The sequence below is a fragment of the Ornithodoros turicata genome, chromosome 6 (genome assembly GCF_037126465.1).
Source record: "Ornithodoros turicata isolate Travis chromosome 6, ASM3712646v1, whole genome shotgun sequence".
In the NCBI taxonomy this organism is placed as follows: Eukaryota; Metazoa; Arthropoda; class Arachnida; order Ixodida; family Argasidae; genus Ornithodoros; species Ornithodoros turicata.
This window is the reverse complement of record NC_088206.1, coordinates 7752731-7780463: the sequence shown is the minus strand read 5'-3', so window position 1 is coordinate 7780463 and position 27733 is coordinate 7752731. Positions and strand designations below refer to the sequence as shown.

At 45.4% G+C, this 27733-nt stretch overlaps 1 protein-coding gene across 2 annotated transcripts in view; it reads left to right on the top strand.

The window, feature by feature from the left end:
• LOC135398993 (uncharacterized) overlaps positions 1 to 27733 on the top strand; it is a 70938-nt gene that overhangs the window by 24716 nt on the left and 18489 nt on the right. For both annotated transcript variants that reach the window (XM_064630610.1, XM_064630611.1), the window contains exons 2-3: positions 18345 to 18591; positions 25772 to 25875. In XM_064630610.1, coding sequence (XP_064486680.1) covers positions 18345 to 18591; positions 25772 to 25875 — 351 coding nt within the window. The remainder of the gene's footprint in view (positions 1 to 18344; positions 18592 to 25771; positions 25876 to 27733) is intronic.

The following is a 27733-nucleotide window of genomic DNA, read 5'->3' as shown; positions in this document are numbered from 1 at the left end:
GAGGGAGTGAGGAGACACCCTTTTGAGCGTAAATGTACTCTCAAAAAGGGTGTGATATATGTGGCAAGGAAAGGAGTTAAAGGACACCCTTTTTTTTTAAGAGTGTGGGAGGGGTAACGACGTCCATAATCTACGCTATCTGAATCTCGGATGCTTTCGGTTACTTTCGCCTTTTATAGGTAGGATCGCAAATCGCTTTTCTTTGTCTTTGCTCTTTTCTTTCTTTCTTTCTCGGAGGTATTGAACCGAAAATTTTCCGAGGAAACCAACGTTTTGTCCCTGAGAAACATTCCACTGTTCCTAATGCATAGGCAAGAACTCAACCACACATACACAAACCCGGTGGTCTCCTGGAGACGAGAACTTCAAAATGGCGTTTCACAGATTCAGCCACCCAGAGAGTTTCCACTTCCCGTATGAATAAACTATGAAATAACCCCCGTAGACTACGCAAGTGAGCTTCTGACTGTGCGTCGCTGCTGAAGCGTACATGATACGCATTGAAATAAACAAACAATCTTGAGTATGCATATGTGAAACAATAAAATACGTTCCGTTCCTTAACGCTCCGTATGGTCAACAGTTTCTCCATAAAGTCGGCAGGGCTACTTCAGCAAACTGTCCAGTGTGTACTTCTGTGGAAAACACACGGAACACGTACATCCTCACGCACTGCACAAGATATGCATCCTAAAGAGTATATATTGAAGTCCGCTCTAGACCGCTTGGACAATAGAACCTTCGATATAGTAGGTGTAGTATAGTGGGTGTAGAGTATAGATGGGTGCATGGGAACCCAAGAAGAGAGATGCGGCGTTATCAGCACTTGTCAACTTCATAGTGAGCAGTGACATGGAATCTGTATTTTCGGACCGCATTCGAGGCATGTATCGTCGAGTTCCCCGTTCCTCTTAGTTTCTCGCAATGAATTTCATTTTTAGGGGATGCAGTTACGCATGCACACATACAGTTCGGTGACAGGGAGGGGTGATTTTTTTTATCTTTTCATTTTTCGTTTTCCTTTATGTGGGATTCATTTAGGGGATCTTTGGGGGAGTAGCAGAATTCGGCAGGTGACGAATTTAATTTCTTCCTTTTTATTAATATCCAAGCTCAACAATAAAATATGACAATCGCCATTTGTACTAAGCGTGTACAAATGTATTTGCATTTGTGTGAGAGCTACACAGAAGCGAATTGAAACGAGCTTCAACAAGCAAGCTCCTCATCAGATGTGCTTTGATTTTGCGAGTTGAGCGATTCATTGATCCCCAATAACAGAACATGTCTGTTGAAATAATGGCGCCGCTAAATACGCCACGAAACATGACAAATAAAGTATCTACATAACAGTTGGGTTATACGGTTCGTGAACATTTGTCCGCCTTGAACCGTTGGGGAGGGGGGAGGGCAAATTTCCGGGGTCTCCATCGTTTCCCTCTTTCTCCAAGTTTTCAAGTAGAAGTAAGGAAAGCGTGACGGAGACGATGCGATGCGATGCGATGCGATGTGATGTGATGTGATGCGATGCGCTGTGATGTGATGTGATGTGATCTGATGTGAAAGAGGAAGAAAAAAATGAGGGAAACGAATAGTATACACTATGTGTATCGTTTTACGCTCACTCATATCATTTCCTGGGGTATTAAAGGAGAGTATGTTTTAAGATTTGCCGTGTCCCGTATAGTTCAAGGTTCTGTAGTAGGAGGTACCATGCTAAGTTGTGCGTCTATTTTATCAGCAGTAGCGTAATTTACGGTATTTTGGTCGAACTGCGAAGGCAAGGCGTCAAAATAAGGAATTCAAAAGATGGTAGTCGAAAGATGTTTAAAAACAGTTCAGAACATGTAATTGTATTCAAAAACGTTCGTGCACAGACTACATTTCATCGGATGAAGTTTTTTTATAATCAATCAATCAATCATATTTAAACTCCAGTTCCATCATATCGTTCATGAACGTGACGGTGTTTTATATTTTGTCCGAATACGCAATAATATTGTTCAGAAGACGGTGAGACGCTACAGATGTCCTGGTGGAGCTGGATTAGTGGATAAGGCTATTAGACATAGGAGGACAAACACAACACAAGCCTCACAACGCTTTTGTGAGTCTTTGTCCTGTGTCTGTCCTTCTTCTATGTTTAATTACCTCATCCACTATACAACGTTACATATTAAAGGTGCCGCCCGCCACAAGTGTCTTCGTCTGTGTGAATGTGGAAGTGACTGGCAACAGTGTAAGAGAGAATGTGTTGAAGATTAGTGCGACTCCCCGGAGTTTCCTAGCGTGGCTCGCGGTATATGGGTTGAAGTCTTGAAGAGAAGGTATAGCTAGGATGATGTAATTGGTAGCATCCCTGACCGGCAATCCAACTTTTTTTTTTCTCCTTCGTCAGAGCGCATGCGCGGGTGTTTGTCCTCCTCTCCCACCTCCCACGTGTTTCCTAGCTGGTTGGAAAACAGAAAGAGAGAGAGAGGTTCGTCAGAGGGTGCGGGTTCGAATCCCACTGGTGGTGCCTTTTCCTCAACTACCATAGTTGAATAAGTATTCGATTAGGTATTTTTTTTTAATTCCGCGTTAGCACCGCGAAGCAACTGTGACTATGAGCGGCGTACAGACGTGGACAGATGGAGAGAGGACAGCCAGAAGGAGTGGGGGACACGGCGGGTTAGTATGCGTCCTGGGCCGGCTTCAGGGGGAACTGTGCCGATATTCGTCTGGAAAGTCTTCGGAAAACCCAGGGAAAACCTCAGACAGCACAGCCGTTGACAGATTCGAACCCGTGTCGCCTCCCAGTTTCGGCGTGGAAAGCGATCATGCTAACCACTACGCCACGGGAGCTGGTTGGATTATAGGTAGGCGAAAGGAACACATATTGTTACGATGGGTGTACATACGAGTCAGAATCGTTCAAAAACCATGCAGTATATGAAATGCTGTGAAAGTAAGGACTAATTGACGACAACCATCACCACCTCTGGTACTACAGTGAACCCTCGTTATTATGACCATGGTCGTTCCCGAAAATTTTGGTCATAATGCGGAATTGTCATATTAACGGGGGGATTTGCAGAGATTTCATTGCATTGTTCCCCAGGACTATAGTCGTAAAGCGCGTATGTCAGATTATCGGGGGTCATATTAACGGGGGCTCACTGTATACGACGCAAAAATGGGAGCAAATGGGAGTACGAATAAATAAAATCTGCTCCGAGCAGTGGCTAGAAATGCGACTGCCATACTTCCAAGAATGGAAACAATTCAAAACTGGACGTTCTATCTTCTTTTGCTCTGACGTTCCTCTGCGCTACCTTCACGCTTCAGAGAAAAAGATACAGACCAGCAGCACACAATAAACCTGCCTCGAAAGATCCAGCGCGGTCAAAAACCTATAATAAATGGATCCGGCCCGAAAAGGGTCGTCGTCCCGTACGCGGGCATGCAGGTATATATGCACAGAATGACTTCTCCCGTCGTCTAGCACAGAATAAACAGAAATGGCCCGATCGTCCCACGCAGGCAGATCTCTCTATCGATTGACCTGGAAACTGCTGCAAGTACCAGACGCAAGTGGGTGTGCTTTGCAGCTGACAGCCTGTCCACTACTGGCAGCGGCGGAATTGCGCGCCATATAAGCTGTTCGGACTGATGGTCAGTGGCATTGTGTCCGTCGCAGATGAGGAAATTGGGTTTCCTTCTTGTCGGCATATAGCGTAAGAAAATTGGCCTTGTTACGAAGACTGGTTTCCTTGGTGATTACGGGGACGATCTTTGCGGTATAGATTGTGTGGGAACGCCCGATGGTGAGCATATGTATGTAGTGCACGAGCTTGTTATTATGGGTTCATGTTAGAAGTATGTTTACTGTCGTACCTGATCCAACAGTAACCCTAAGTAACTGAGAAGTAATTCAATAGTATTTCTATCTATTGAGTTACTATCTGAGGTACACCTCAGTCAAAGTAAATTTTCCTGTATGTTAGTTACTTTTAAAGTCATCTATATCTGTAAGTTAATTACACTTTGTGAGCAACTTATTACAGACCTGGTCACCGCTAAGCACAGCTGCAAGAGCATACACGGTGTAGGCGAAAAAGAATTCACTTTTTGTCACAGGGGGGCGACACTTGCATACTGTGGTCAGAGTCGTATATTAAACGGGAGTCTGGCCATTGGGAGGAGTCACAAAAAGAGGCTCGACCTGTCAATCACAGTTTCGCTCCTCTGATTGGTTTGCTCTTTACCAAGGGGGTCGCAATGACACCATACTGCCACCCAAAATGGCGACGAAAACAAACACATTGAAGCGGGGATTTCGTGACAAACAGTTTTCACAGACTAACATGATTTTACGCTGCAAATGTACATCCTTATACAAGTTTCTCGGAAATCAGTTTCAGCTTATGCTCATCCATGAATATCTGACTGAAAATGATACGTTTTGTCGCCGGTGTTAGGCCTAGTGAACACGGCCGTCACAACGAAATCATAACTAAACGGCGCTGTGCTGTACAATCTTATATTTAATTGCAGGATTTCATGGATATAAACATTCTTGCCTCTTATATTCCATCAATTCATGTAGATTTGTTTAAAAATCATACCGACAACAGAATGCGTCCCAGCAGGTGGTTCTGCCGGCAGTGGTACAACGACGGAAGCAGACGACAATTCCCGACGTGCCTTACGCTCCCTAGGTGGCGCTCATCAAATTTGCACCAACAATCCACTACTTTTGCAGATCGCGAAAGGTATCCATTTCAATCCCATCCAATCCACTTGCCACCCAAAATGGCGCTGCCCATGTTGGACAAGGGGACAAATAGTGAGGATGTGCTGATTGATAGCGCCCGATATTTCAAGACTTCATTGGTCGGAATCTGAAAAAGTGGGTGGAGCTTCAGGTATAGGCATGACCCATTAATGGCCAGACTCCCTTTTAATATACGGCTCTGACTGTGGTATAGCACGGCGAAGCGTGTCCTCGGCTGTTAGAAACTTTTTCGTTTCGTTGCAAAAGCTATGACAAGCAGCTAGTGAAGTACCCGTTTAGGCACTTATAGGCGCCTTTTTTCCAAAAAGCACTAATTGCAAAAAAAAAAAAAAAAGCAAATAGGCACTAACAATATAGGCTCCAATGGTTCCCCTTCGCCCTGATTCGTGCTTAGAACACTGAAAAGCCTCATCTGTATACACGTCTCCCGACGAAAAGGCGTGTGCCTGAAAATCCGCGCTCTACAGTGATGAGGCACCTGGTTGTAGTGGTGGTGCTGGTGGTGATGATGATGAGGTGGTTTACTGTCGTGTTGAGGGTTGACCGTCGATAGCTGTTTGAACTGTGGACGTTTCTTGAAGCCTTTGTAATTAATAGCTCCGTAAATATACGGCCCTACAGCGCTTATCGCTGTGGCTTATAATTATGGAACAGGATACGGGCTCTTCATGGAAAGGCAAGGCTCAGGGACATTGTAGTTGGAAGTATAAAGTGTGGTTGCAGTTGAGATTAGACGACAAAGAAACGCCACTGTCAGAAGGGGCATAGTAGTTCCGGTATATTTTTTTCTTTTGTGTTCTGTTGTGAATATCCTTTATTGTTTTCATGTTATACGTAGATCTTCGTGGCTGTGTCCATAAACAGTGGCAGGTCAAAAGTGCGAAACGACGGGCAAGTTGATTGGTTCCATAGTTTAATAAGAAGAAAAACAGATAATTGTCGAGCACAAGCCCCTGCCGTGCAGTCCGTTTTTGTAGTACATTCTTCAACTATGGAGTGTCAGGCAAAATACCGACAAAATTAATTTCAGGTAGAAATTTTAAAAATGCGGTGCCGAATAAACTATATTTTTGCTAAAAAAAAAGAGAAAAGAAAAACGAGTTCTCTCCCGGGAGAGTGAAGTACAAATGAAAAGACCAATAAGAGAACGGAAATAATTTTATTTTGTGTTCCGTTTGTTCCGTTCCTGTTATTTCGTCCCCGATTTGTTTTCACCTCTCAGGCTTGAGCGACAACCGTTTCGTCGCCAGGCAACATCATGATCTCACAATCGAAGGACACTGCAAGCGAAGCTGAAATCCCAGCCAGTCATTGAATATGAGTGACACCTTTTGGCGTGAGACTGCGTAATCAATTCCACAGCGAGGCAGGGAAGCACGTAGAGACGACGTGGTCATCGTATTGTTGAAGCCGTAACGATATTACCCACAATCCTTATCGCCGAGGCGCAACTGTTAGCTTAGTTTGTTTGTAGCAGCTTATTGTGTGCCCCAAGGGAGCCATAAGTGCGGTTGGGGGAAGAATAAAACTGTCACGCGCTGCGACTCGGTAAAAATTAGTATGGACGCACTGGGACGGCGCGCGGGTAAGCAACATCGTGCACGCGTCGCACCTAGTGACCCTAGTCGTACCCGCAGATGTGTTTTCGCACCAGCAAAAATTTAATAAGCGTTACCCGCTTTCGTAGCGCTTCGCTGCCAATCCGTACTCTGCAAAGAAGTTGTCAACTTTTCCAGTTCGCGACTTCGCTTCAAAACGCTGTTGCAACTAATTTATGTGCAAGATAATTTGCCCTTGAAATGACTTCTTACACTATACCGAGCTTCCATTGTGAAGATACTGCTGAATGCTTTTTTTTCTCGAATATATCTTGTTAAACGATTGCTGAAAAATAGACTCATGAATGTTTAAGCAAAAAATGTCAAAATATGTGAACATTGGCAAGGTTTATGCCCATGTTATGGCTGCAGTCGAGTGACGACTGAAAGACAGTGGGCGTGGCCTCAATGTTTGTCATTTAAAATATGGAAATTTCATTTACTGCTCTTGTGCGTTCCCTGGAGCTTACGAATGGAAAATGCTGTCAAAACTTCATTCGGCATCCTTTGCCAACGAAACTAATTTCCATTCGTCATGCGGTAAGGAAGCGTAAAGTGAGGCAGATCGACACACAGGTGAAAACGACAACGTTTACACCGGAACCGACGGTTCAGATGCTTTGTGCGAGAGATTGATTGATTGATTTTTAAAAGAAAAAAATGGAGATGTTAGTCTCGAGCCACTCGGGACTGGCTACTCCTTATTAAGAAAGGGAAATTACACAAAACTCGACGCTTTGCAACGGAATGGAAACAGAATAAATGAGAATAGAGATTTTGAGAGGCCTTTTCATTGTTTCTATCAACAGAATGCCAGCATGTGTAGTCATGTGCTGTGATGTGATCTTTGGGGCTTTTGGGGATATTCCTGATGGGGGAACGAAGCTCGAAGCGCGCTAAAGTCGTTCTGTAATTCTGCCAATTGTAATTTTGCAATTTCTGTTGCTTTTGCGAAGCGATCGAAGTGCGACGCGTGTATACAATGCTCACCATCCATACAGACTACGAAAATGGGAACATCGACACATAAAGCACCGGTACGTTTTATGTTTTCAAACCGCAACCATGCTCAGGACTTTTGAAAGAGCTGGCGAAAAACTAAGTTGTGAAAACGAAACGAAAGAAGAAAAAAAAAAGTACCTTCTATAAAAGTTACCACGGGACATTTTTCAAGGCCACAGATCGTTCCACATCAAACAACCCATGCACCTCAGCCCCCCTTTGACGCTCGTTTCGTTCGTGCCTCGCCCACACAGAAAGAAAAACATCAACGGGCATTCGGATTACATCGGGAAAAAAAAAAAAAAAATCCGCAAAAGTATCAAAAGGAGAAGCGGAATTCGAACTGGGAAATAAAGCTGTCGCGACCGGATGTTGAATAGAATAGGAGCCGCAGTTCTCCAATGCGACATACGACGCATATGTGACTGGGACGATGACGCGACCCTGCCAACTCGTTCCGTCTTTCAATATATCCTATATGGCGGAGTCCTATAACGGGTTGTGGGATGTGGTCTCTCGCGATCAGATGCGGGTCGAACCTTTGGCTCCAATCCAACCTTTTTCCATCCCTGTCTATTGTTAGAGAACTGTGAAGAAAGAAAAAGAAAAATTGCTCACAAAGTACGTGCATGCTTGCATGCTCAGACATGCTGAGTGTTCTCTCAACTTCAGGGTCTTTCGGTTTATTGCGCTGTCACCGTCGTTGTAAGTTTTAGAAACTGTGTCGGTACTTGCGTCGGCACCAAGTTTTTGGGACTCAGGATCTGATAACAACAACAACTAAATCATGACTATGGCCTGGGGTGATTCACCGCTTGAGAGCAGTACCCTGCCCCATTACACGAGAAGCATGAGATGTGAAATATGAAAATGAAGTTATGTGCAAGTACAACTCTTGAACTCCCGTCCTCTGGTTGCGCAACGCTACGTCACACAAAAGGAAGAAGCACATGTAAGAAACGCCAATGGTCCTTGAGATGCAGGGGAAGACCCTACAGCGTCTGGAGCAAGCCGGTATCCAAGAGGAACTCCAAGAACATCAGAAGTCCTCGACGGTGTTGCAAATGGCTCTGACATGGGCCAAGAATTGCAGCCAGGTGAAACGTCTGTCGGCTAGCACCACTCAGCTGAGCACAGAGTTGCCGCCTCTCCGTTTCGTAGAGCTTACATTCTATTAGGACGTGCTCAATGTTCGCTACAACGCCACATTTGGAGCATAGGCAGCTGTCACAGTATCCGATTCGGCACTTGAACTGGGGAGTGAAGGCTACGTTGAGACGAAGCCTGTGCAGGAGGGACGTAAAATAGCGTGGTAAACGGTCAGGAACTGAGAAGGACATAGTGGGATCCACCGAATACATGAGAGACCTGTCAGTGATGTCCCGACTCCACTGCTGGCGAGCTAGTGGCTGAATGAGCTCATTCAGAAGTGATCTCCTGTCTCCTCTTGATAACACCGTTGGTACAACAGTCCGAGACTGTTGGGCAGCAGTTGCCGCTCTGTCGGCTTCTTCGTTTCCGCTCAAACCACAGTGACCCGGGACCCACTGCAGGGATATATGATGACCATGATCGCTTAGACGCTGAACCTGATGGAGGATATCAGTGACAACTGGGGCCAACAATTTACGCGCCTGGAAACGACTTTTTTCTTTTTTTTTAGCTATTACCAAAGTAGTAGTAAATGTATTTTGCAGTGCAATGGGGCAAATCCGACATGCGCTTTCTTTTTCTACTAAAAAGAAAAAAGAAGACGTGAGGTTGACTTTGTAAATTTCGGAGATCAATTGGTAAAACTCAATGTCTCGCGAAATAAATTTGATAAAAGTGCTCAGAAGTCACGCCGAAACCTTTCTTGAGATGAATAAATATAGCTTTGATCCCACGACTAGATTTTTTAACACAGCTTTTGTTTTGTTTTTTTCATTTTTTCACGTTAGTTGAAACGCCCTAGACCACAACCTCTTGCGGACACGCACTCTAAAAGCTCTTCAACGGTTAACTGTCGCGCTTGTCTTTCCTACTGTCAGCGAACCAAAGTGGCAGTTAAGCACTTCAACCGTCATTGTCGATAAATATTGAATCCCAGCTTTCGGGCATTGTTTACACATTGGCAGCGTTTAAACGGTTGCGCGTATACTGGAAAGAGTCCACACACGCTGCCGGTGTGTTTGGATTTCACACCAGCGTCTCGCAGAGCCCATGGAGAAGAGAAGCTCTCACGTGGAGTGGTTTGCGCACACCACGGCATGCGGGCAGGCCATATGGCCGTTGAGGGCCGACGTATATTTTGGGTGCCGCTACCTTCATAGAGATGCTTCTATAAGGAGTCAGCGTGTTTCGCTGTGGACGTCCATAAATATATCTGAAAGGTGTGTGTGTAGAGGAATACAACGTTTGAGAAGTGTTTGCTCAGTTGCGTATATAAGGCTACGGTAAACCGTATGCTTCCGTCGTATATAAGAAGCAATGCATCTCCGAAGAGATGCACGTGCTTCGTAAAGCTTGTTTATTATAGATGAAGTTGCGAAAGCGTTGTTGCTCTTGTCTGTTGTAGAATATGTCGTAGAAAGAGGGAAAAGCCAAGAACCAAATGTGTATCTGACCTACTTCAGACTATTTAGAGCGTCCTGTCTTGCGAAAAAACTGTATATTTTGTCAAGTTAGGGCTGAGTACCATAAATAAATGAGATAATAAAAGATGTCTGGTTTTGTTAACAGGGCTAACAAAAACTTCCGGACTAAGTTTGGTCCAAGGCGATCTGATCGCCGGTATAGCAGCTCCCGTGGCATATAGTGTGGTTAGGATGATCGCTTTCCACTGCGAGACTGGGAGGTGACGTGGGTTGGAATCCCAGCACCGGCTGTGCTGTCTGAGGTTTTCCCTGGGTTTTCCGTCAGGCTTTCCAGTATGTCAGGTTTTCCGGTATACTCATCGTGACTAAGCAGCACAAAGACGCGGACAAAGCGGACTGCTAACGCGGACTGCTAACTCTCCAACAACAACAACAACATATATATTGTGATGACGAAGTGGGGAGGTTTTCCACTCTAGGAGTGGAACGCTACACCATAGCTATAGGGGTCTAATATGAGTGGTGACAATGATGAGTAATGACGATGAGAGATGACGAGAATGATCGAAGTGGCGATGGCGATGCTGAACGTGATCGTGATGGTGGGAATGTCCGAGGGCGCTGCTGGGGTCATAATGAGTCCTTTAGGCCTGTCGCCTTAAAGAAGTCAACCAGATGACGTAAGGCCGTCCTGGAGTCGGCCGCGGTGTCCCAAGGGCCGAGGATGGTAACTCTCCACTGAGAGTCTTTACTAATCGAAACATGTTTATATACATCAAAAAAAGGGGGAGGCCTGTTCCGACGATGTCAGTTTGTTAGGAACAGGCTTCCCCCCTCTTTTTCATGTATATAAACATGTTTCGATTAGTAAAGACTGTCAGTTGAGAGTTAGCAGTCGTCCTGTCTTCGTTCTTTGTCCGCGTCCTTGTGCTGCTTAGTCACGATGAATGTACACCAACTACCCCGCCTCCACACTCTAAGAAAAAAAGGAGTACTTTTACTCCTTTTGGGGAGTAATTGCATTGCCACAAAAAATAGTCCCTTTCGGGAGTAAATGCACGGGAGTAAATGAATGTCACAGAGTGAAGACCGCATTTCATGCGCTGTTGTAAGAGTCCCAGGTACATAATTGGTGCGCATGCATGAAAATACTTTGAAGCAAACCGTCAACGGTGATATATCGAGTGATATAAAATCTTGCGCCATACTAGGGCACAATTTGCGAAGAAAGATGCGCTAACTGTTTCTTACTCTGTGTGGCTGGAAAATTGCTACGTTGTCCGAGTTATGTACCCTTATGCCCTTCAAATTGAGGAAGGGAACATATTTACGTAGACTGTTGCATTCAGGAGACCATTCGCGAAGTTTAGTGACAATTTGCAGTCCTGGGGAGTAAATGTCGGGACCAAATGTTGGGTTAGGGGACTAAAATGGGGAGTAATTGCAGACTAGGGGAGTAGAAGCTGCAATTACTCCTCGTTTTACTCCTTTTTTTCTTAGAGTGCACACACACCTTCAGAATGTCGGTATAGTTCCACTTGAAGTCGGCCCAGGACGCATACTAACCCCCCTCCTGCGCTGTCCTCTCTCCATCGTATACGCCTCTCATAGCCACTGTTGCTTCGCGGTGCTAATGCGAAATTAAATAATAATAATAATAATCGCCGGGGCAAACAACACGTTGGTGTTGAAAGATTATAGCTGAGGAAGGCAAAGTTGAGTTGAACAGTGATGTCTCTTGCTGTGGTACGACTGAAGCAGATCACGTTCTTATGACGATTATTGTTTCGTTGCATTTACAACACGCTGATTTTGGAATGCGTTTCCCTCAGCTAAAAAGGGTGCGGGTGCGATAAGCAACGTTACGACGCCTCCTCCTAATCAGTTTAACTTGTTTCATACCGAGAACAACTGCGGTATTATACCTGCTATTTATCCGGAAGAAACACACTCATGCCTCACTGAGAATGGGGCGTTTTGTGTACTAAATGAGAGTTATGCTACAAAATGTGTACCTCTCCTTTCACGCACATCTTTCCTGCTCGTTAACTTCCCAAACAGCACAATGTACTGAAAGTCGAGTGCAATAGGGGTGGACGGGTAGGTGGAAGGCCTTGATCAGACTCGTGAAGCTAAAGAACTTTGATAAGACACATATCGTCCACCCCTATTGCACTCGACTTTCAGTACATTGTGCTGCTTGGGTTTACATAATCATATACTGATACGCAGCATAGCAGAAAATCGAGCGATGCTGCGTGATTTTTTTTCCCCCAGACTCGCATTTAGCGCTAGACGAAATGTACGTAGCTTTCCGTTTCTGCGCAGACGACCTCCTTTTGCTTCCTATTGTATCACTTTATGTACGACACTTCAAAGTGGAGTGAGTTAAAAAAAAAAAGGAAACAAAGCGGGAATCGCTTTCCATTGTTTTAAATGGATTACACATTCTGAAGATGCATGGCCTTTTCACGCGTGTTTCTTGCTTTGAGTGCTTTTCTGTCGTTTTTTTTTTTTATGGCAGCGTCGGCGCTAATGGATCTGTAGGACACGCGTCCATGAATGTATAGTTGTGTAACATGGGCATGAGCGTATCGTGTCAGTCATGCCTGTCGTTTCTGCTGCGCGTTGACAACAGTACATTGTTCAAATAAGCTGGCATGACGTATTGTTGCATTCCTGCTTCTCAGCATTTACAACTGCTGATACAAAAGGGGAAGCATATTCTTGAGCCCGAGGAGGAAGCACAAGACACTCATTTCGAATATTCCCTAGCTCGCTTGCGCACTTATATTTTGTTCTCTGCGTATATAAGTTGGTGCCTATGATTATAAATTCCTCAATATATTTCGTCAAATAGGTGGAGGGGGCGGGGAGGGCACGACAAAAAGCCGTAGGAAGGCAACTTGATAACAATAACCAGATTTATCGGTACAAATAACAGTAGTACTAAAGTAAAATTATAGAATGTCCAATTTAGTCCACTATTTTCCTTCTTGGTGTGTAGTCTTAACTCAGGTATAAGAGAGAAACTGATGTTCTGAGGCTGGAACAAACATGGAAGGGACAGATACAAACAAAGCCTCAAATTGCCTAAGAAATAACGATGAAAGATGAAAGTCACTGAAAAGGTTAGCCAGCTGTAGGAATCGAACCCACCTGAGGCGTGTTAGCTTAGCTCAATTTGTAGAGCCCTGGATCGGTAATCCAGAAGATGTGGGTTCGATCCCTACTGGCTAACCTTTTCAGTGACTTTCATCTTTCATCTTAAAACTCAGGTATCTTAGTAAAACCACAGTAAAACTATCAAGATGCCACCGTTGACGAACAAATGTTCGTCTTCACTTCCTTGAGAGCAATCATAGCGACCACCTCCGGTCAAGAAACCTTCCCCGAATACTTCCATCGCCCACACGAAGCAAAAAAAAAAAGCCACGGGTAGCTGAACCGACAGAGCACCACTTCAAAGAGGCGGAACTCATCTGCCAGACACGGCGACCATCAGACCATGCAGACAGTACTGAGCAAATATAAATAATAGCGACGTCGCATGCATATATACGTCGAGCAATATACTATATAGAGAAAGGGGGATGTATGGCTTGGAGGGAGAACAAAGAGAAGCGTCTCTTTCAAGTGACCTTGCACGGCTGCGAATCCATTCTGGACGTATTTACTCGCTTGGTGTTATGTGTGAGGCTTCCAGCTGCGAAGAATAACAGAGGACCTTAAAATACATTTACGGAGGGAGTGTGCTTTGTGTTTCACCCCTTTTTCTAAGGTTGACGCCTCTTACGCATACAGCGACCATGTGGGAGGTATATATCGATTCATGAAGGGCAGGTTGGTGCGGTACGAGTTGTGTGTTCTTTCTTTCTGTGGGTTTCTTTGTATAGTGAGAGGAAAGAGAGATATATGTATCGCAGGGTGAGTTTTGTTCCGATTATACGCTGTGCTCAACTGTGCACGCAAGGTCGGTATCGCGATGCTTAGAACAGGCATCAACAACTGGTGCGAGTGATGTGGAGTCGCTGGCCTCACACTGAGACGAAAGGTCAATTTTATTTAGACTTAAAATCAAATCGAAGCATCAACAGCATTCGGTCAAAATATAGTGCGATTACCCTGTACGATCTGATCTGCCAGCTCACTTGTACTGTGATGCTGGTCATTATAGCTTCACCAAATTAAAGCGAGAAATGGGATAGCGCCTCTGTCGATGAAACACCCCATTCGTTGTCATCTAAATAAAGTTATTCTTCAACTGCCAGATCTGACGAAGGGTGGGTTCGTTTAATAATAATAATAATTGGGTGTTTACGTCGCGAGACAACTGAGGGTGGGTTCGTTTAACGAAGAAGATAAATGTGGGGAAATACGAACTGGTATTTAGGTTGTTCCAGACAAGTATTTTCGTGGGAGTGCACATGTTCCAGTGAAAGTTACAAAAATTTGACTGCTAGTTAATACACAAATATACGCGATACCCCAACTCGTGTACCTTTATTTCTCTGCATAAACAATATTCCCTATTCATCGATCTAATCAAGGGACCATCTGTACTAGCAAGACACATTGGTTACGGTATCGCGACACCATTCTGAGTAGTATCACCCAGCTTTCCTCTTTCAGAGGTCTCATAACATCGCTTTATTCGCTCTGTAGAGAGTGAAACGACGAACCGAAACATTCCACAACCCCCCACACAACGTGTAACTAGGAAACTTCTTTTATAGCCATTCCATCATCCATCTTCCAACCGAATTCAATAACTCAAACACCCGATACACGCTTTTTATACGCCGAAACCGATCGCTATCTTTACTTGCGAAACGGTGCACGTGACCTTTCCAGCCACCCTCATCGTCTGCTTCAAATCGCATCATCACGTGCACGCGTGACACGGGAATCAAGCTTCGTGCACCGTCCACGAGGTGACGCCACGGGTCACCGTGACTGACGATGTCGATTAGGATTCCTCAGGCGTCAAACCTGATGAAGTCGTCACACGTTTCTTATTGTGTGCAGAGCAATTTTGAAGCAGAACTGAACAGCAGAAGTGGGACGAACGTCAATCCTTTTCTCAGAGTCGGGCTCTTAAAATGGTCCCTCGATATATTAACGCATTTTTGCATCGTAGAGGTGCATGCACCGAGGACTGAGGTACATTAACTCGCAGGCCAACGTGCTTTAATAAGAAACAGACGGACGCAGATATGACTTCCAGTTCCGGTTCGCCTTGATTGTCGTCTGCTTCCGAAAGCTGTGTTTCACAAAGAACAGAAGTGAGGGGTGCGTTCTTATATTACCCATTACAGAATCCGGTATTGGCCCCCATCGCCCGCATCTATAAGCTATTATGCGTTCCAAGTTCGTTGAAGAGAGCTTTCTCCCTCTTTTAAATCCTGCATCCACGGTATTTTAACGGGGCTTACCCGTGCTACTGTTGATCTAGAATATGCGGATGTTCCAGTGGGGGATATTCCGAAGGCTTTAGTGAATCTGATACCACTATATTTCCTGAGCGGCTTGTACGTGAGTTGTGGTGCCTGCCGAGACATAGAAAGCTGGTCAGTCACACGTATTCGTATAGTGCACATAGAGCAGAGCGAAATGAAAGTCCATACGAAGCTGCAGCCGTCGGAGACCAATCGACAAACGCAAACGTACGACTGTTCGCCGCCCCAAGCCCTTGCGCATCCAACGTCACGCTTGGGACTCCAGTCCAATCGAGTAGACATCACGTACCGCCAGCCAATAGACTCGCTCTGTTTGACTTCATTATTTACTAGTCACATACCTCACCCGCTCGCAGTCCCCAGAGCAGCATGTGTCTTCAATGCATGTGGGTCAGCACAGCTCCAAGGCCAGATAGAGTGAATAGCCAATAGCAAAAAGCCAATAGCCGATGCGTCCTCTCACTTCTTCAAATCAGCTTCAGCCAATCGCCGCAGGCGATTTCAAACACATGCTTTCTTTGGCTACTAGTGGTTGCTCATACGGCTTATAGCGGCTAGTCTCCACAGCTACCACCCCGAAAGCACAGCCGTGATTGGCGGATGACTACGTTACGTCGTTTAAGCTATCACCCGGGTACCCGGGTTCGAATCCAGGTGCCAGCTGTGCTGTCTGGGGTTTTTCCTGGGTTTTCCTCAGACGCTCTCAGACATATGTCGGCACAGTTCCCTTAGAAGTCGGCCCAGGACGCACATTCCCCCAGGGCGTCAGTCGTGACGTTGCCCACATACGTGAGGCCGACAACGGCAAGCCTTTTCACCATCACCACCACCACCACCACCACCATCAGGATTTGTTTACTGTAGATGGGATTCGAACCCAGGTACCTCCCAGTCTCGGCGCCGGCTGTGCTGTCTTGGGCTTTTCCTATGTTTTCCTCAGACGCTTTCAGATCTATGTTGGCACAGTTCCCTTAGAAGTCGGCCCAGGACGCAATATTCCCCAGGGTGTTAGTCGTGACGTTGTCCACCTCTGTGAGGCTGACAACGGCGAGCCTTTTCACCACCACTAACCACCACCACCTTACTCTAGGTGGCGTTGGTGATAACGCCTAACTACGAGTCGTTGTCACAAAGGGAAGAAAAACTATGAGGAAATTAAGTGTGCGAAGTGAACGGCTACAACGGGGAAAATATGGACAATAATGTCACGAGGAGGGATTTGTTTATTAGGGACGTGCTTCTGATCGATGCATTGATTAATCGATAAATGCTTTTAGCGCAATTGATTTTCATGAGTGGACTGGTTGGTTGGTTCGTAACGACAATTTAAATGCGATAACGGTACCGGAAGCGGAAGCCGCATTTACGGATCGGTTAATCGTATCGTTTACAGATTTTAGAAACTAGTTCATCTGCTCGCGTTTGGGTAAGAAATAAAGGGGGCAGATTTTAGCAAGACTTGAGTATTCTATTTATTATTTGAAAGTTCTCAAAGTGCATGACCAGCAGGATATGCGAGTGAAATGGGCAATGCCATGAAATGCAAGTACGGTATAGTGTTTAGAGGTGGTGTCCGTGAGGAATCCGGAATTCTAAAGTTAATGTGATATCCACTTGTAGATGCCTTCCAAGAAGAAAACAAACAAACAAACAAAAAGTTTCGCAAAATTCGTATGTTTTCTCAGAAAACATCAAAAACATCGAATTCGAAACCAACTGCCAGCTTCCGGTTGAAACCGCCCTTCCCTGCTTCGCCTCTTCGATGACGTAATAGACCTCTACCCGAGAAACGTCACCATGACGTTAGTAGACACACTGAAACCGAAACAAATCGGAAGAGGAGCGCTGGTTCCACGAATGGGCACTTGTTCGCTGCCTCCTATTGAAAGAAAAGTAGGACCGAAGGTCGCGTCCCTTCCAGGGACCATCACGATCCCTTCAAGACCGTGGCTTTTGGCCGCGACCTTGTTCGCCACTATCTTCGAGCATAGTTCAACTCTACCAAATTGGTGGCGCTGTCGAACACTATGACGTCATCTGTTTACAAACAGGGAGAGGTCTATTGGCATTGCTGGCGAGATTTCTAATCGGTCAGCTGAGAGCGTTACCAGGCTGGTTGCGATACGACACCACCGAAAACATGAACGCGGATGTTTCTAGCGACTGTTCGGCAGCAGACTTGCGAGTTGTGAAGACCGCATGTTCTGACGGACAGTCCGCCTTCATAAACGACTCCTGTGACGTCGGTCAGCACACTGTTGCCTGAATTCAGCCGGGAGCGCGTATATAGCCGGCTGCAAAATCCGATTAAATTCATTTTCTAATGTTTCCGACTGTTTCAAAACGAAATATTCCGGTTACATGTATTTCAGGCACCCGCTATTCCGATCGCACCTGCAGTTCATTTTTTTGGGCTAAGCCCCGTAAAACCCATTCTTACTTTTCTACGTGCATAATCGTCACTTGAGGCAAAACCCAAGAAAAGCCGAAAACGAACTCGCCAAAATGGAAATTCAGCCACCAATGCGGGTTGTTCATCAGGAATGCGACAAGTTTTTTTTTTCTTTTTTTTTCCGCCCGATATAGCCCGATTTAATTTTATTTTATAGCTCTAAAATTAACTCATTTTTCGCCATTCGATTTTTTAAAAAATCTGAAAACACAGGAGCCTAGATACAGTGTTCCAGCAGGTGCTAGTTGCAACGTGAAAGACAAAGGAAACTCCTGAAAAGTTTCGGATTCGTCCACCGGGAGCGCTACATAACACGCAGTATTATCCGGTGAAGGTGAATCGGAGCCAAAGCGGACGGAGTCGAGTAGCGAGATACCGACCGGAGGCTCTTTTGCTTGAATACACTGTGTCCATGTTCATTTTGGACAGCAGCGTACATGTAAAGTATAATTGACCATTATTTGTCGTTTTCTTTTCCAGCCGCCATGGACCTGCAAGTACGTCAGGTGTGCAGCAAGTACGAGATCCGTCTGCGCTGCGACCCGGGCCAGTACGTGGTCGTCCACGACGCCCACTACACGACGGCTCCATTGCCGGGCCTGCCGGCAAACTCGAGTTGGCCCACCTGTACAGATACAATCAAGGGCAGAGAAGACGAGGACGAAGAAGACCACGACCCGCACCCTATCAACTGCACAGAAGACATTCGACAACCGCTGAACAACAGGTACTAGAACAAGATATACTGAGAAGGGGTTCTGGCATAACCTTTTTCGAAATATACCTAAGGACGACAAGAAATGTAGTTCTTGATCTTGTGTGTCACTCGGCAGGTCCCATAATCTGAGATTCGTGGTAGGAATTGTAAAAACGTACAGTTCCGTGGAAAATAATTTCAGCACAACGTGGACGAAACCGATGTCACACTGGACCTCAATTTTATTCGACGATTTTCGACAGCAAAAATAAATAAAAATAAATAAATAATAAATAAGGGCAGAAAAAGATAATGCTCTTTGCCTGTGCTTCTGAAGGGCTACGAATTTGTACGAATTAGTGTTCCCTCCTTCATGTAACGCCCACTGGGCCCTTGAGGTATCATCATAAATAAATAAATAAATAAATAAATAAATTTCGGTATTATAAAAATTCGAGTAACCATTCTTCAGCGTGGACGGGTTGCATCTTGAAACAGGGGACGCTGTGTAATACAAAAACAGATCGCTACGCGTCAAATAAAGAAGTGATAAAAATATACGTATGCGTGGTTTATCCTTGACCAGACCACCAGACCAGACCAGACCAGACCATAACCAGACCATTGCCACAAAGAGTGTCATTACGTTCTAGCACTATACTTTCTGTTCGAATGGATCACCCGACAACACTTCCAGCGAAACTCATTTACGATTACAGCATCTGCATCAACGCTATGGTCGCCACGTCGCCCGCTAACCAAGAGAAATGTTCGTCCCATGGTATTCAGATACTTAGATCAGTGATCTTCTAGTCGGTTCTAAGAAGGCGCTCTGTGCATGCATCTGTAGGCCTCTTAATTACGTTTAGAAGCTCGGGAAGTGGCAGCGCCATTAGCGAGATTCTCAGCGGAACCTTCTGCGCCTCTTAATGGCGGAGCTTGTCCGACGTAGACGCGTGCCTTTTCGTTAAATGCCCATTGTTGTCGGACTACCGTGCACTTTCAGCTTCTCTGGTCCCAGGCTGTAATCGGGCCCCAAATTGCAGACTTCTGAGCAGCTATACGGTTAATGAACTTCATTCATGAACGGACTCTTTTTGCTATACTGACTTATTTTTCTCGTGGCCATATTATTACTATCATTACTTTTGAGTACTCTTAGTCTCGCATTCACAGAGATTCCATTCCGCTGTAAAATAACCCCCTACGAAGCTGGCGACTACTGAGGCTCCAAACTCGACGAGAAATGTGCACTTTAGATAGACTCACATTATGTATATCGCGACCTACTACTGAAGCAGCACAACATATCTGGGCAAATATTAGCAATACCGGCCCGATATTGAGCCAAGATAGGACCAACATTGCCAGTATTGGGCCAATATGTTGTTATGTTAGATGGACTCACATTATGTATATCGCGACCTACTACTCAAGCAGCACAACATATCTTGGCCCAATATTAGCAATACCGGCCCAATATTGCACCAAGATAGGACCAACATTGCCAGTATTGGGCCAATATGTTGTTATGTTAGATGGACTCACATTATGTATATCGCAACCTACTACTCAAGCAGCACAACACATCTTGGCCCAATATTAGCAATACCGGCCCAATATTGCGCCAAGATTGGACCAATATTGCCAGTATCGGGCCAATATGTTGTGCTGCTAGGACTAAAGATACTCCTAAAGGGACTAAAATTACTCCTTTCTTCCTTACAGTGTTACACTATAAGGAAGGAGTAATTTTGGTCTTTTTCGGTACTATAGGTGCATTGCCACAGGTGCGCGTTAGTCTCTTTGCATGGAAGTTTGCGTGAAGTTCATAAACTCTTTGCAGTGATGGGGAGTAAATTTTAGGATCAGGAGACTAAAATGGGGAGAAACTACACTCTAGAGGACTCTAAGCTTTAATTACACCCCCACTTCACTCGTCCCCCCCCCCCCCCCTTAGAGTGCAGATGACACTCTACAATCTAACGAGGACAGCTCCACCGTACGCATGCGCAACAGCTAAATACGAGACAGCCTGACTGAACCCAGACCAACTCAAACCAACTGTATATGTTGCCGACACCGTGCAACAAGCCGGACCGTTGACGGTAACGCTTAAAAAAAAGGACCCCGTATTTCAACCCGTTGATCCCCGCGATAAAATATTCGTGCCGTTGTTCGTGCAAGTTGTCACGATATCACTTCTGCTGCGTATGTCACCATTACTAGTTACTTGGCTCCTTTGCCACCTGCTCTATATAACGGTTGAAAAAGCCAGACAGCTTGTCCCTGCGTAAATTTCTTTTTTCGTTTTATCCGCTTTGTTTTTCGTAACTTCCTCATTCTTTTTGAGGGTGCGGCCATATATAGGAACGCTTTCGAACGTGATGCTCATGAAAAGACAGGCCAGCGATTTATGGTCTTCCGCCTAACGCGGAGCAGCAGGTGTTCTGGCCAATGGCAGAGTTCTGTAGCAGACGGCTGTGCTAGTAGTGCTCTATACAAAAGGCTGGGATCGTCCGATCAGAACGGGTTTGGATTCGAGAGCTATTATAGATACGTGAAACCGGATTTGTGGAGGCTTATTTCGAACGCTGTAATGCGCCTATAGGGAGCAAATTAATGTGACTCAACTTTCTTTCGTTTATGAGCTCGCTCTATCAACAAATATTAAAAAAAGCAGCGGTAAAAGATATGCTGATAAGCACAGCGAAGAAACCGCGGCTATAAACGGTGTATAGACACATGACGAAGAGTGGAGCAGTTATTAGTGTGAAACGTGCGGTTTAGTATTCGTCCTAGGCTGACTTCAGGATGAACTGTGCCGTCATCTGTGACTTTCGTATCATTAACATGTGACGCGGAGTTGCTACGAAGGATGCTTTATCTACGCCGTTGATGGCGAAGTATCCGAAAGTAAAAACAATTAAAAAATTTTCTTCTTGTTTTACATTCTAGTGCAACACTGTTGGCGCTTATTTTGACAGTCACGCAAATAGTGCTTCGTCGAGAAACATTTTTCGGCTTTGCTAGTAAAGAGAGTATAAAGTACGTATAAAGTACGTACTTTAGTAAGTACGTATAAAGTACAATTTAACTTAGGCTACATTATAGAAGTACCAAATACTCGAAACACGGGCCGCCTCTTTCCTTTGAAACTATAACGAGACACTTAACCGAATGCGTAATCCGAAATTTGAAACAATTTCTTCTTATGCGCCTAACTTCCTTCATGAGTGTTACCACCGTTGCCCGACAAACACCACGTTTTTGAACAAAATCTTGCAGGAAAGTCTAAATGGACATTTTATGTAGATAAGACGGGCCGAAAAAGTACCAAGTCACAGTCGTAAATCTACGAACCTCCGTACGGGTCCCATACTCACTATAATTTGCACAAAAATACAAAGTAGAAGAAGAACTGGTGAAGATAGCGTACAGATGTCACAAAAGTACATGAGGTCCGAATTACCGACCCAACCTGCGATAACCTAGTAGGCAGGTCTACCTACAAAGTCCTGCTCCACAAAGATATGCAAATACCAGGTTTTGACAGCCGGAGCAAACTGGAGGTCCATTTACATCCGGGAATCGTGTATCCTCGCTACGTGACGCCTCGTAATCCTTTAAACATGCTGCGCGGTACCTGTTTGGTGTATCTTTACGACGTTTCAAAATGACGCGCGTGGAATCAGCCGCCTTGATTTCGCGGAAGGTCTCTGCCGATATTCTCATTCAGAATATCCGCATCGGCGTCGTTGGCGTTAGTTCTTTGGTGGGCGTAGAAGATTTAGAGCGCGATTGGAAAGTAGCCGCTACTGCAAAATAAGGAGTGCGACTGAACTGAACTGGTTGACCTAGGATATCGCCATCGTTATTCACGTAAACACTTGTAAAAAAAAATAGTAACAAGTATTTAATCCTAATACGTGACTGAACTGCTTCTTGGTTGAACCAGGATATCTCCATCGTTATCGTCGCAATCAACTGTGAAAAAATCGTAACGTATATTTAACATGAATACATTTTTAGAGACCGCTGACCGTCGGTGTGGTGATTTTTCCAAAGTGGACTCGAACCTAATTAGAAAGAGAAGCGTTTTACAGTTTTACGATAACGCTTTGTAGTAACGATGTAGAAGTTTGTGAGCGTGCGCCAACACAAAGGCCCTCGAGGCTGTTCTTGGTCACGTAATAAAAAAGCGTTACTATTACTTTTCTAAGACAAGCTCCAGTGGCATAGTGGTTAGGATGACCGCGTTCCACGCCAAGACTGGGAAGTGATGCGGGTTCGAATCCTGTTTGTGCTGTAGGTTTTTTTTCCTGGGCTTTCCACCCTTTCCGCCAAACTTTCCAGACGAATTTCGACAAAGTTACCCGTGAAGTCGGCCCCCTACAGTAACCACTCTGTCCCCCACTCCTTCCTGCTGTCCTCTCTCCGCCTGTCCGCGTCTGTACGTCGCTCATAGCCACAGTTGCTTCGCGGCACTGAAACGGAATCAAACAAGAATTCCCCGTTGCGAAGTAAGCGCAAGGACACGTAATTCATTGGTGGATAAGGGGGTGTAAAAGCGTCCTTTTGCGCTTCACCGCGACCAGCCGCGACAAAAATATGTAAACCGAAACCAATGAATTACTGCACCAAATGATCAGCTTCGGTGGCAGATTGTTCTCTAAAAGGTGTCCACTGAAGGTCCCAAAAGGGGTAGTACCCATTTTAATGCCGACCGCGCCCTGTGGGTTCGAGTCCTACAGCTGGCTAACCTTTTCAGTGACTTCCATCTTTCATCGTTAATTTCTTATGCAATTTGAAGCTTTGTATATGTATTTGTCCCTTCTATGTTGTTCCAGCCTCAGAACATCAGTTCTTTCATGTTCAACAGTTGCCGCCTGCGTCGATCCCGTCGTATGAATGTGTGTATGAGTGAGCAAAAATCTAAGAGTGAAAGGAGGATGACAGAGAGAGAGTGGCTGGTTTGTCCCTTCAGATGTCGCACCCTGGAAGTCGCTGAGGAGGCGTGTTAGCTTAGCTCAATTGGTAGAGCCTGGACCGGTAATACAGAAGATGTGGGTTCGAGTCCTACAGCTGGCTAACCTTTTCAGTGACTTTCATCTTTCACTGCTTTAGAAGTTATGTTTTTTCACGAAACCCGTTTGAATTTTTTATTTAAATAATGAGCGCCTCCAACTCATTCACACGGTGCGTGCGCAGCCTGTAGGTGGCACCATACAGCTGTTTGTAAAAAAATAAAGTTCTTCGATTGGTGTACCCGTTCGCGAATTATTTTGCCCGGGGATTTAACTGAAACACCCGGTATACGCCCGAGTAATAAGGACGGAGCACTGGGGCATCGACACGGCACTGCAAAGCTTCCATCTTCTGACGCGTGATTTAAACTTCCCTCGCTTCTGTCCTATGTAGCTACAGAACTGTCGATGCACAAAGGACATGACGAACTGCTGATCGACTGAACGCGCTTCATTGCCCTTGGGAAACTAACAAATCACCGATCGCGCGTACGTGTTCACACGTTCGAAATTCGCTTTTGTGACTTACGCAAAAAAAAAGGACATAGACCCAGCAGAAAAAAAACAAAAGAAAAAGAAAAGAAACTAACCAAACGAACACGGGAAGAACTCAGAAAGACCGCAAACGAGGATAACGTCCACGAAAAAAAAAAAAAAAAAAAAAAACTTGGCTTGCACCCCTGCTTTGTTCCCTTCCCATTCCTCCATCTCTCTTTTCTTTTTTTTTTTTCTTTAAAGTCCCGTATTCTACAATTTTCTTCTTGCAATTCGTTCATAATGAATTGCAACAACTTCCTTTTGAGAGTATCGTTGTAAGTGCCCAAACTTTCCCCCTTGTTACACTTCTTTATTGCGGCAGAGGAAGGCACCAGAGGCGCAACAAAACAAAAGCCATCCCGTTTGCATTGGAATCCCGCGCATCTCTCTTTCTGTCTCTCTCGTTTATCTTCCCGCCCAGCCTATTGTGCGGTAATATTTATGCATGCTTTAGTCCTTGCCTCGCTTCATTCGCGTCGTGTACACCGCACTAAAAGCGACCCGAAACAGACGGTTCTTGTTGTCTCGTAGGCTAAGTGGAAGTTGATGAGGATTCCTTTGTCGTTTTCCGATAAAAAGCCCTCGCGGTGTCTTTCTGGCCTTACCGGGAGTGCTGTGGGGTGACGTACACCTTTATCGGTGGGTGATGTTTGCGGTTGGTTCCTGTTTGCGTCGTGTTTCGGTTGATTTTGCGAGCTTGGTCGTGTATGGTTTGTATGGCGGAACGGAGAGCAGAGTCTTTCCTAGTGCGCGGTGCAGTAAACTGCGCTACAGAAAGGAATACAGGATGTAAATGATAATATAACCTAAATAATATTAAATGAATTACGAAAAATTCCATCGTCCGTTAAGTGTTGGTGTATACATGGGCTGTGAAACATGGCCCGTGTGGTTTGTGAAGATATTACGGATTTATTGTCACTGTAATGCGCTATGTAAGTTGCTAAGCTGTCTGCGCAGCTCTCCAGTTTCCCTCTCCCCTATTCTCCGTGGAGCAACCTCACCGGTCCCTCTCCCAAACGATGGGGGTTTCGTCGTCACGTGGTTTCTCCAAACTTTACCCTCTCCCTCTGCAGAGACAAAAATTCGTAGCGTAATCTCCCAGTATTTATATTACGACCTCTGACTGCAGGTTACTGCACTATGAAAGTAAATATACGGGAGAGTAAATTGTAATAGTAATACGTAGAGTTGTTACAATTTGGTCTCCCGTTCTTATTCTGTTCAGTGCGAATAAATTACCAGCTTTCCGTAACACATGGGCTGTGCTTTTCAACCGTATGCAAGTACATCTATATAGGGGCAAATCCAATCATGTCCTCATATTGCTCCGCCCCTGTGATGATAGGCTGATCGATAGAGCCCCATCTAAGAGGTTTGAACCCAAAAAACGACCCCTATACCTACGCCCCAGCATTCAGCTGTACCAAGTCCACCACGCCACCTTGCGGAGGCGTGGTGACTCGGCGCTGGAGTCCGCGCAGTTATGCCGAGCCCGTACCTCAACATCTGCTATGGGGCTTCTTCGGCCGCACGTAATATACTCTGGTTCATACGATCGGCTATGAAACTTTACACATGTGGGAAACACGTTAGTTCACTGTGAGCCCCATAAATAAAATGTAGTCATTCCTTCCCTTTCGCAGGTGTTCAGGAACGGTTCACTGCCTGTTCACGTTCAGCAGAGACCACTTGGACAAGAAATGCCCCAGCGATGGGGTTATCGTCGTGCAATATGCCTGTGTTACTGGTAAGGAGCACCCTGTATTATGTACATATTTTCCTCTTGTTAAAGGGGCACTAATAAAATGCCACCGCAAGTTCTCTTCAAATTACGTTACACGCTATTGTTAATTTCGCACTTGTTGTCGTAGTTCAAAACTTCGATTCCGTTACGAAGCTACAGTTTGAATTATACCGGACCCGTTCTTGCCTCGGCACTACGCAGTGAACGTCGGGTATGCATCGGCGCGTCACGCCATGGAGCATGCAGTTCCTGCGAAAAACATAGCGCGACTTACGAAGCATGGTCGTGTCGCTGTCCTAAGGATGTGAAGATAATAATTATCACTAGAACATTTGGGATGACTGTTGTGGGCTACAATTTAGCAAATCGGTATTGCAAAAATGCAGCGTTGCGCATCATGCCGCGCACGTACACAACGCTACGACATGACCCGCGCGCGATAGGCATGCGCGCGCTCCTCCTGCTGTCTGATTGGATACCGCCAGTCTTTGCTTCCTGAAGATCCCGTTCCTTGCCGCCAAAGACGGCTCTGTTTTCATTGCGTTTTTCTTCTAAACAGTAGCGCTTTGTGAACTAATTTTGCGTGTATTATACTAATTGAAACACGGACTTTCATTTGAGAACAAGTTTTTTTTTTTTTTATTGTAGTGCCCCTTTAATGCCTCAATGGAAAAGCTCATTATGGAAGCAAACGGCCAACAGCTGCCCGTTAGTATATTGCCAGGAGGTAATTGGAGTTCCAACAGAGTTCCGATTATTTAGCATCTGACACTGTTGTAGAGAGAAAACGACGCTGAGGAAAGTTTGAAGCTAACCTACCTCACCTAATAGAAACTTCTTCGGTATACGATGTCTCAGCAGCTAGAACAACACCGCATCAGTTTCGAACAGCGTGTCCTCTACCTTCATGGCTTCGTATATCCTCCATGTCCAAATGCTCGAAACTGCAATTATCAAATAGTACATCCCATGTACGTTGACTTGCACGTGAAGTTTTATCTGCGCCAAGCAATGAAAGGCTGCAAATAACAATGCGGCTTCATGACACTTCGCCCCCGCGGCCTACTAGATTATAACGACCGTGTCATAATCGGCAACCCCTATTAGGAGACCGTCCGCACGATCCGCTAGGGGCGCTCGCGCCTGCGAGATCCACATCATGATTGGGCAATGCAAATTTGAATTTGGAACGCGCAGAAGCGGACATACGACTCCACGACTACCGTAGCAGACGACAGCAACCGCTCCTATGAAAACGCCCAGAATGATGATGATAATCACCTTCAGAAAGAAGCACCTCTCGTGGGACATCCACGGCTTGTGAATAAATACTAAGGTAAGGTACAAAATATTGCAGAAATTGAGGATGCAATAACTGGGACGATGAGCAGCGCCACCGCTAGCTTTCAAAATGCGGCGCGACCTGGTCGTTGTAATCTAGTATGTCGTGTACGCCCCACAGCTTATCGCTGTATTGCGTCCGAACCTTTTTGCTTCGCGGATGCGGAAAATTCGCCTCGGAACGATATCCATCACCGACCGCACCACGTCCTTCGCGGTCCTAAATCCGCAAAACCAAACAGGACATCACGGTCAACGTGCCATCCGCGTGTATATAGGTGTCTGCAATCTTCTCGACCGGAAGCCAATATCCCTGACCACTTCCGCCACGCCAGGAGGGCGTTCTGCTTCAATAGCTGGACGGCGCAGCACACATGCCTCGAGGGCGTTTCAAGATGCGCGACAAGGACCAGGGATGTTGCGTGACAATGTGATGGATGGGCTGGACGACCCTGTGTATGCATTGCCAACGCTGTCATGTAGTGTTTGGGATAAATTTAGAACGCCATCCTGACGACGC